The 10,919-nt window shown below is 37.8% G+C and overlaps 1 protein-coding gene across 1 annotated transcript in view; it reads right to left on the bottom strand.

The window, feature by feature from the left end:
- LOC107661542 (ATP-binding cassette sub-family B member 7, mitochondrial-like) overlaps window positions 1–10,919 on the bottom strand; it is a 64,089-nt gene that overhangs the window by 26,690 nt on the left and 26,480 nt on the right. The window contains 2 exon segments of the mRNA XM_016451171.1: window positions 7,665–7,752; window positions 7,837–7,925. Of these exon segments, the coding sequence (XP_016306657.1) occupies window positions 7,665–7,752; window positions 7,837–7,925 (177 nt within the window).

Here is a 10,919-nt window from a genome sequence, read left to right as displayed (position 1 = left end):
AAATTCTGTCATTAATTACTCACCCTCATGTCGTTCCAAACCCGTAAGACCTTCATTCATCTTCGGAAAACAAAAGTTAAGATATTTTTGATGAAATCCGAGAGCTCTCTGACCCTGCATAGACAGCAACACAACTGCGATGTTCCCAGGTCCAGAAACGTAGCAAGGACATCGCTAAAATAGTCCATGTGTCATCAGGGGTTCAACCGTAATTTTGAGAAGCTACGAGAATACTTTTTGTGCGCAAAGAAAACAAACATAACAATTTATTCAACAATTCATCTCCCCGAGTTACCATCTTCCGCCATTTTTGAGAGTATCCCAGAACGTAATCGTGCGCATGTCGAACGTAAACAACGCTGATTATGTTTATTACGTTCTGGGGTATTCTTACTATATGGTTAGGATTAGATTTTGGTTTAAAGTTACTTTTTATTTATTGTTATTAGGCCTGTCACGATAACACCTTTTTGTTGTGCGATATATTGCCCCAGAAATAATTGCGATAAGTGATATTATTGTCTTTTTAAAGTAGCATATAGAACATATTTTCTGCCTCATTCTGTGACAAGAAGCCACATCAGATCACAAAAGGAAGCATTTGACTGGTGTTGTGGAGTAAGAAGGTTATAATGTTCTCTTTTGTTGGACAACAGGTTTAGAAATGTGAATACAAGGGAAGTTTAGCTTTAGGCATTTTAATTTAAGCATGTTTAGCTTAGTTAACGGAAGGCTACCTGCTGCCATCAGAGCAAGTGTAATTACTGCATTCACGCGCTCCTCGGATGCTCTCATTTCCCGAGTTGTGCTTTTAAGTCGGAATGTGCAAACAACATGGACACTCACGATTTGTATTTGTATTATTAGAGCTTTCCGACTTGAGTTCACATGCATTTTCTAATCTGCGTTCTGATTCGGTTCTAGCACATACCGGTTACATAGGTACCGGTGCCATATTGGTACCGGGTTTCGGTACCCAACCCTAGTGGAAAGCAACATTTATTTGCAAAACAGTTCAAAACTAATGGATACATAAAGAGATGTATAAAGTGGCTTGGAGTGCAGTATTCTAGTATTACTTTTATGTGCCATTGCTTCTTTATACAGAGCAGAGCTTTAAAACTAAATCTTTACAGCTGAAACTGAATCTCATAAATGGTGAATTTCACAAAATGATTTCCCCGTTACATTCCCTGTATGTATATATATATACCCGACAAAGTATTGATAGTTGTGTAAATATTGACAGCTGTATGAATAATTTTTGGTTTATTGTAATCCATTACATACCTTTCTATCAAAGTTATCTGACATTATCAAGCTGAATTTGTTCTGACACAGTTTAACTCTGAGTTCTTGTCATATTTTATTACCATTTTCTAAACTATAACGAATAAACTGTGATAATGTGAGAAATGTTGAAGGGGTCTGAATAAATTTTGGTTTGACTATCTATTTGATAAATGAAGTTAACCAACTAACATTTTACATACTCTTTTGGTTTCTGTACCCAATATTTTAAAAATTTACAAATGCAATGAAAATATTGGTATCGGTTCTTGGTATCGGCAAGTAACAAAAATAAAAGTATCGGAATCGGGCGAGTACTGAAAAAAGTGGTATCGGTGCATCCCTAATTGCGACAGGCCTGATTGTTATTATAACAGTAAGTAAATGTAACATGTATAAAAAGGACACCTTAAAATAAAGTGTTCCGACTTTTGTTCCTCCCATCAGTATTTCCTTTGCCATTATATTAGAGGGGCGCCCCACCCCCCGCCCCTTGAAGGTCAAGTTAATTTTATTTTCTATATAGCGCCAGATCACAACAGAAGTCATTTAAGGTTACCGTTCCTATAGACAGGGCTGCCAACTCTCACGCATTGCTCTCTCTCTGCCCATGTAAATCTCACGCCAAACTGGCAACCCTGTTTATGTGATATGAAAAAGTCTCAGCGTTCAAATTGTGTACGTTTTAATACTAAATTCAAACAATAAATACCGTTTTGGCACACGTAATGTGGCGTAAATCATAAAATGTAGCGCTTCAGTTAAAGCCAGAGCCGTTGAAAAACAGAGTTGTGACAAGCTTCTCTCTCGGTCACATGGTTCATGGTGTTCTCCAAACAAACCAGCGTTGACAATACATTTGAATGGGTTTAAGTAGGACAGGCGACAGCTTCATTATACAGGTATTTGCAGCAATTTTTGGTAAACATTACAGCATATTATGCAGTATCATTTTATTCTGGAGAGTGATGGAGAGGCAACATTAATATGGTTTTCTTAACCCTCAGGTATTGCTTACTTATAATGTGACCATACAGCTTAACTATTTTTCTGTTAAATTAGTGTTCTATATTTTAGTTCAATAATATTTATTTAATATTTTGAGGAGATCTTTTGGTACTAAATACTACTTGTGCAATAATGATGGTCCATTAACGATTTTCTAATATTTCTATTACTTATATTACAATTAGTGTTTTATTTAAAGCAAAGAGAGTTGTTATTAGAGTCATTTTGTGGTCGGAAAAAAAAATACTTTTCATTTGCAATGCCATGGTTTATCCACTAGGTACCTGTATTTGGCTCTTTACTAAATATACACGTATCTAGAATATTGCAGGTCATACCTGCTTACTTATGTTTAAGTTTGTCATTTGAATAAATATTTAGACATGACTAAACACTAGATTTTTAAATGTGAAATTTAAAAAGTTAATAACTTACATCCTTTATTTTAATGATACTCGTTTAAGTACACACAATGAATGCAAGCAAATAGCCTACTGAATTTAACCCAAGTTTCAAATGGTGCTAAAAGCCATTCAACTGCATTCGACAAAATATTTTTATCCCCTTATATGTACAGTATACACATATTAATTGATATTGAACCGAGATCGACCACGGCCATGTTGTAATTACGAACACATGACGTTCAACTCGCTGCTGTTCACGTCCTCGGACCGGAGATTATCCGTTTCTATAGCAACAGTCAAAAAAAATGAACCCGCGACCGCATGGAAGAATGCTACTGGCAGCTGTAAAACACATAGCATTGTATGCTACTGCTAAATAATATATATATATAATATTTATTTATATATATATATATATATATATATATATACACACACACACACCTTGCTACGTGTACTGCGTCGTTTAGGCTAACCGAGACTTGTCATTTGCACTTACAGTATATATTGTTGCTCTTTTGTTAGTTGGATAAAAGTGTCTGCTAAATGACTAAATGTAAAATGTAAATGTAAATATTGCAGAACACAGAAAGCGGACGTGTCAGGTAAAAATAATTACTAACCGTTTGTTTGTTTTTATTAATGGCAGGGATAAATTTGTTATTGCTAACCTGAACAAACAACATCAAAATAATAACAGTATGAACACTTACATAATATGTTTTTATATTATAGTATATTATAGTATCTATATTTGAAGAGTTTGGTTCCAAAACGCTATAAATCCATTTAGATTAATTTGAGTAAAAATGTGTTTTCTTTACCAAGAAAGTGGCAAGATGAAAACCACTATTTTCTATTTCAAACTTTCACATAGCATCTTTAGGTTATAATAACATTAAAAATTTCAAATCCAGATTTTGATTTTCAAAGATTTATCATCAAATTTTATTATTTTTTCCCCAAAATGGAATACATTTTTTTTTCAAAATGTTACGAATGTTATGAATGTTACATTCATTTAGTTGACTAGTGCTATACGCTGTATTAACAAAAACATTAATGGCATAAATAAAAACACTTACACTGACAAGCTATGCAATATAACGTTCATAATCGAATGCGACTCATCTGCGATTATGAACGTGAAATTGCAGTGATCTACGGCTCTGTGTATTAAATGCCGCTCTATCTGAAAGCACGTGATGGAGATTTACTATTAATCACAGAACCGGCTTTACTGATGAAATGCACGACAATCACATGCGATTTATCGTGCAGCCCTAATTGTTTTGTTTGTTTGTTGATCACAAAGTACAAAATAGATGAGGAAAACTAGGATGCCGGGTGTATTCAAAGCACCACCATTACTGTCTAGAGTGCGTGGAATGGTGCACTGTGATTGGTTGTTACCGTTTACAGTGGATGGAATGGTGCGCTGTGATTGGTTGTTACTGTTTACAGTGCGTGGAATGGTGCGCTGTGATTGGTTAAGCGGATATATCGCATTCTGCAGAAAAGGGAGACTGGCGTTTGTCGCCATTTGGAAAAAAAGGGAGAAAACATGACAGAATAACTCGGCGGATATCGCATTTTGCGTAAAATGTAAAATTGGCTTTTCAATACCGACCAGATACAATACTGATTTTGGCGGAAACTCATTTTTTTCAAAAATGGCGTTTATCGCGTTTTGGAACCAAACTCTTCATATGTATCTATTTTCCCCTTTTTTAAAACAGTAACAGCTTTCTTTGAAAGCGCCACCATTTTTCTCTGGTTCTGCGTGAGGTACAGCGGTCACGAGGCACAAGCCGTAGCTCTCAGAAAACTCCCAGTTCACAAGTTGTAATTACGAGTTCTACGAGGACGTGAACGCTTCATACAAGTTGATATCTTGTAATTACGGTAATTACAATATGGTGTGAACGCACCTTTAATCTTAGTCAATTCACTATAGAGAAAGTGAAAGTAAAAAAAAAAAACGCTTTCTAACGCTGCATTACTCATCGTGCCCGTCCGCTACGCTTAAATATGGACTAGTATCTGTAAATTTTAAGTCACAAAAAGACTATTTAAACATTAATCCTGCATGTTCTGCGTGTCTCTGTGTGAATGAATGGCGCAGACGTGTGGTTTTGTTTAATACACTCACACTGAAGCTCGCGGTGATTATAGCGTTTGCCGTCTCTCTAAATGAGGACATAAATACAGTAACAACATTTAGTGATGGGACGGATGATACAGCGGCTCCGATGCAGTTTTCAAAACACTATTGTATCACACACTGTCAGTGTTGCCAAATAATTTTCAGGGGAAGTTGCTAACAGAAGGTCGATTTGTTGCTAAAAGTTGCTAAATGACATTGTGATGTCATTGCACGATGACATTATTACGTAATTATGACAAATGTATGTGTTAATTTAGATTTGTTCATAAAATAATATAATGTAATATATTACAATATAAATAACTGTATTTTTAAATACAACATTGAATTATTGAACACACACATTTTTGAACAATTACAATTTAAGTTTTTTTTATTAGCTAGTAAACTAGTAAAACTACACATTCTGAACAATTATAGTTTTAAGCAGTGTATTAGCAGTTAGTTAGTATAAAAATAGGGCACAATCTACTATGTTAATATGAAGGAATTTTCCGTATTGATTTTTCACAGGTTTTTTACCCGCATTTTAAATTACGCATTGCATTTTGTGTTTTCGGGTTACAGGGTTACAATGGATAACGGATAATGTCCTGGAAAATAACTAGTACCTTTTCCATTTTTCTAGATATTTTTCTTACAGTGTACTAACTGATCAACAATCGCAGTTACAAGCTACTAACAAGGTGTATCAATAAATGAACAATTATTCAAATATTCAATTATTATTAAATTAATTTAAAATAGCAGCTAACTTAATGTGATGTGTGTACTGCTAGGCATCTTTGGTTTCCTCATTTTGTGTGATTTAGATGGAAAATGTGTGCCTTTTTATCATTCGAGTCACTTATCAAAAGTTGCTAAAAGTTGCCAAATAACTTTTAAAAATAGCAAAATTTGTTGCTAGGTGCTTTTGGAAGAAAAAGTTGCTAGGGTAGTGGGAAAAGTTGCTAAATTTAGCAACAAAATTGCTAAGTTGGCAACACTGCACGCTGTGCCGATGCTTGTATAGAAATGACAACATCACATGATTGATGACGTTTGAGGCTTCGAACGTCATGCAGTATCGGGAAGGTCAGGACAGCTGGTTTGAAAAAAATCGGCGCTTCGCGACCCCACCTGATGCAAGGGACTGTAACCTCAACACCGGACAGAAAGTGAATCATATTTTATAGCTGGGGTCTCAGAGACCCCAAGCAGAACATAAAGGTTAATCAGCTCACCCAAAATATTTTTACAGCAACCTACGTCAATTATTAACTATGATCACATGCGTGCGTATTTTATAGTATTGATCAATTTGTGAATCCGTTGCACTGTTTATGATGACAGTATTCGAGAGAGTGCAGAATACATTCAGTGAGCGCATGATATGAACACAACTGTAGCGTTTTGCGGATTTTTCCTCACTGGTGACTATTCTGCGCTCAACACAAACGTGTGTGATTTGTTATAATGCTCAATGCTGGGGAAGAAAGAAAAAAAAATGTTATGCATTGTGTTCCATCAGAGGGTGCGCGTCAATAAAGACCGGCAGATCACACTACAGCCACACATGCAGAATCAAGCGGAGCTGTTTCAGGCTTATGCTATGTAAAAAATGAACTATTCAGTAAGAAAGCAAATTGATATGAAACCAATGCAACTGCATTTTCAAGCACTTTACCCAAAATCCAACCATTTTTCAAACCTTGAAAACACTGCATTAAAATTCAAGAACCCATACAAACCCTGTAAACAGAAACAACTGCAAAAAAGAAAGATCTGACTCACTATTTTATTGGTAAAAATGTATATGAAGTCGCTGTCAAATGCTGACAGTGCATCGTGGTTTTTTTTTTTGTGAATGCATCAAATGTTGAAAGCTTTCATGTAATGAATTGTGCACACTCTTATTTTTTTAGGTTCAAACTATGATTGCATCCATTCAGAGTTTGATATTTTGAGCCATTTGTTGTGCTTCTCCTAGCAATCATAGCGGTCTCAGTTCAAAGTGATTCAAATCGATTAATTGATATTGTCAACCCAGCATCAAAGAGCACATCAATTATGGCAAACTGAAGCTCAAACATGCTTAAATGACGTGTGAGAACAAACCTCATTGCAATGCAGATGTTTAAGATTCACAAAATGAGGGTAAGTAAATCATGACTGAATTTTCATTTTTGGGTGAATTATCCCTTCAATATGAAAGCCCGTTTCTGACTTTTTTGAAGACTTTTGTCTCTGAATTGTGACATAAACTTGAAATTGTGACCTATAAAGTCAGAATTGTGTGATAGTAGCTCACTATTCTGAGAAATAATGTCAGAATAACGAAATATATATTTGCAATTGTGAGAAAAAAGTCGTAATTGTGAGATTTCTGTGAGTTATAAAGTCAGAATCGAGATATAAACTTGCAATTGTAAACAAATTTCAGTCTTTTTCGTCAGAATTAGACAATTGCGAGTACATTTCACAATTCTGAGAACTGCGAGTTACAAAGTCAGAATTGCAAGATTATATTTTGTACTTCTGACTTTATTTCTCGCAACTGGAAGTTTATATCATGCAATTCTGACTTTGTAACTCACAACTGCGAGTTTGAATCATGTAATTCTAGGAAAAAAGTCTTTAATGTAATGTAAGCTCGCAATTGTGAGGAAAAAAAAATCAGAATTTTTTTGACGCAAATGGGCTTCCATAATTTAGCATTTGTTGCTAGAAAACAAACAAAAAGCAGGGTTGTAGATTTTACTCGGGCATGTTGCAAATGTTGCAATGACAGTACAGTTTATCATGTGACCCACCTTAACGGTTTCATAATTGAGGAGAGAATCGATAGCAGCATTTCCAGCCTCATTATCAGCCTTATTCATCTGGATCCTGAAGTGCGTCCTGATCAGAGACACAGACGGTGATTAATACAGCAGTGATCAATGCAACAGACAATGACTGCTCTCTGACAGACGCATACAGTACCTCCACTGCGTAACAGCGATGGCGAAAGCGGTGTACGCCGAGAGCGTCCCCACAGTGACCAGAGCAAACTGACCGCCACATTTATAATACTGCAGAGAAACAACAAAACAGCTGTGAGGAACTGAAAGAGCGACACGTCTTCATATACATGGTGTGGACTGAGTCTCCAGAGATGAGATGCATCATCTATCCTCATAATCCACACTCATATTCATTTTACCTTGCATTTTCACCATTTCACCAGCTAATGGAGTGTGACAAATGGAGAAATATGCTGTTAGAGTTAATGTTTCTGCCATCACTAAAGGATTCGGATTAATCAACCTGTGGAGGTGAATATTAGACACATAAAAGAAACCACAATACAAGACTATTAATACTAGTCAAGTATTAACATCTCATGTGAGCACATGTGACTGAGGGAAGGGTCTCTGATTACATACTGTACATGTGAGCTGAACTTTGGATGTGTGTGTTTCTCATGATCTGTGTGTGATGTGAGGAATACTGCAGATGTCCGGTCAAATCTGGATTCTGTATGGGCTCACCTGCGTCTCAAGTGAACACTTTGATTATTAGCGAATAAATAACTTCTAACGCACTAATACTTACACCATGTTACATCATGTGACTTCAGGAGATTTCAGCTCATTCTTGCAAAAGTGCCACATGCATTAGCATAAGGGTTAATGATGTGCTATACTCAAGAGCGTCACTTTACTAATGATGTCTCACATTAGCCTTGGGGAATAAAGAATTACTTTTATTCCATATATTCACTGCTATGCAATGATCCCTCTAAGTTGTGAGCGCAGCCGTGCACTTCTTCCGCCGCGACCGTGCAGAAGAAATAAAATGCAGCGCACACACAAAAATGAGTTGGGAAAGCCATTTTATTGAATTCTAGTAAATGCAAAATAATTGCAATGCTCGGGCAAACCGCTAAAACAGGTTTTATAGAAAGAGAATGATGTGCACCAAATCAGCTGCTGTAGAAATCGAATACTTTAAAGGTTGCGGACAAAATATCTCAACACGAGAGCCAACACAAACGCAATGACATGTCAGATAAAATGTTTTAATTTGATTAAGTGCTGGTAATAGCAGATGATGGGCACAGAATGGTAACAAAACTTAGAGATATTTACATTTTACAGTCACACACAGGTGTAGTAGTGTGCAAACTCTACTACATAGGGATGTTTTCGATTTTTACTGAAAAAGACTTCACATGTACACATTTTTTGGCAGCCGTGGCCTAATGGATAGAGAGTCGGACTTGTAACCCGAAGGTCGCGGGTTCGAGTCTAAGGTCCGGCAGGGATTGTAGGTGGGGGGAGTGAATAACCAGCGCTCTCTTCCACCCACAATACAGTAAAAAGATGGTGCCACACATGGCAGCCACGGTGCTTTGCTCTTCAGTTGTTTTAGTGTTTTTGTTAGTTTTTCCTGTTTTTTGTTTCTCAAACACGATCAGTTTTACCAGGGATGAACTGCTGAACATTCGGCAGAACACACCACAAAATCTTCTACCGGTTTTTGATTATTCGGACGTTTTGTTGAACATTGTAGCTGGCGGAGCAGCGGCGCTGATCAAGCGCTTCAGGACACGCAGACGGGGGAAGCGAGCCGGCGCGCTCGTGAAGCTCAGACAGCGTGGATTTCGAATGGCGCTACCTAGCATCCATCTGGCGAATCTCTGCTCTCTACCCAACAAAACAGATGAACTCCTGCTGCTCTCCCGGACAAATAAGGATTTTTCAAACCCTGCTGCTCTGTGTTTCACGGAAATCTGGCTGAATGATGCCATTCCGGTCAGCGGGCTACATCTGCCGGGCTTCCAGCTGTTCAGAGCAGATCACGATGCAGAATCAACGGGGAAATCGCTTGGCGGTGGGACATGCTTTTACATCAATGAAAGGTGGTGTACAGACGTAACAGCGTTAAAGAATATGTGCTGTCCCGATCTGGAAGCACTTTTCATTAACTGTAAGCCGTTCTATTCGCCGCGAGTTTTGTTCGTTCATTCATTCTCGTGAGTGTTTACATTCCTCCGCAAGCACACGTGAGCTTGGCTTTGCAAAAACTCGCTGATCAGATCACAAAGACAGAACAACAACACCCGGACTCTGTTATAATCATTCTTGGGGACTTTAATAAAGCAAATCTTTCCCGTGAACTGCCAAAATACAGACAGCATGTTACATGTCCCACTAGAGACAGTAATATATTGGACCACTGTTACTCCACAATAAAGAATGCATATCACTCTGTTCCACAGGCAGCTTTGGGCCTCTCTGATCACTGTTTGGTTCATCTTATACCAACCTACAGGCAGAAACCGAAATCAGCTAAACCTGTATTAAGGACTGTAAAGAGGTGGACTAATGAAGCAGAGCAGGATTTACAAGCCTGTTTCAACCTCACTGATTGCAGTGTTTTTGAAGCTGCTGCCACCGATCTGGACGAGCTCACAGAGACTGTAACATCTTATATCAGTTTCTGTGAAGATATGTGCATTCCTACCAGCACTCATTTAACCTACAACAATGACAAACCATGGTTCACTGCAAAATTCAGACAGCTCCGTCAGGCCAAAGAAGATGCTTACAGGAATGGGGACAGAGTCTTGTATAAACAGGCCAAAGACACACTGGAAAAGGAGATCAGAGTGGCAAAGAGGAATTATTCTGAAACGCTAAGGATCCAGTTCTCTTCCAATGACACGGCTTCAGTGTGGAAAGGTCTGAAAGACATTACCACCTACAAGAAACCATCCCCCAGCATTGTGGAGCATCAAAATCTGGCAGACGACCTGAATGATTTCCATTTCAGGTTTGAAAAAAACACCTCCATTAACACATCCAGCAATCCCCCTCTCCCCCACTCCTGCACTTGTGATGATGTGCGGCAGGTCTTCCGGAAGCAGAAGAGAAAGAAATCACCAGGCCCAGATTGTGTTACACCAGCCTGTCTGAAAACCTGCTCTGATCAGCTGACCCCCATCTTCACACAGAGATCTTCAACAGATCACTGGAGCTGTGCGAAGTCCCTTCATGCTTCAAACACTCCACCATCATCCC

Source organism: Sinocyclocheilus anshuiensis, unplaced genomic scaffold (genome assembly GCF_001515605.1).
Source record: "Sinocyclocheilus anshuiensis isolate Anshui unplaced genomic scaffold, SAMN03320099.WGS_v1.1 scaffold731, whole genome shotgun sequence".
Classification (NCBI taxonomy): domain Eukaryota; kingdom Metazoa; phylum Chordata; class Actinopteri; order Cypriniformes; family Cyprinidae; genus Sinocyclocheilus; species Sinocyclocheilus anshuiensis.
Note: the sequence above shows the minus strand (reverse complement) of the source record. Positions and strands in the feature narration are given on the sequence as shown.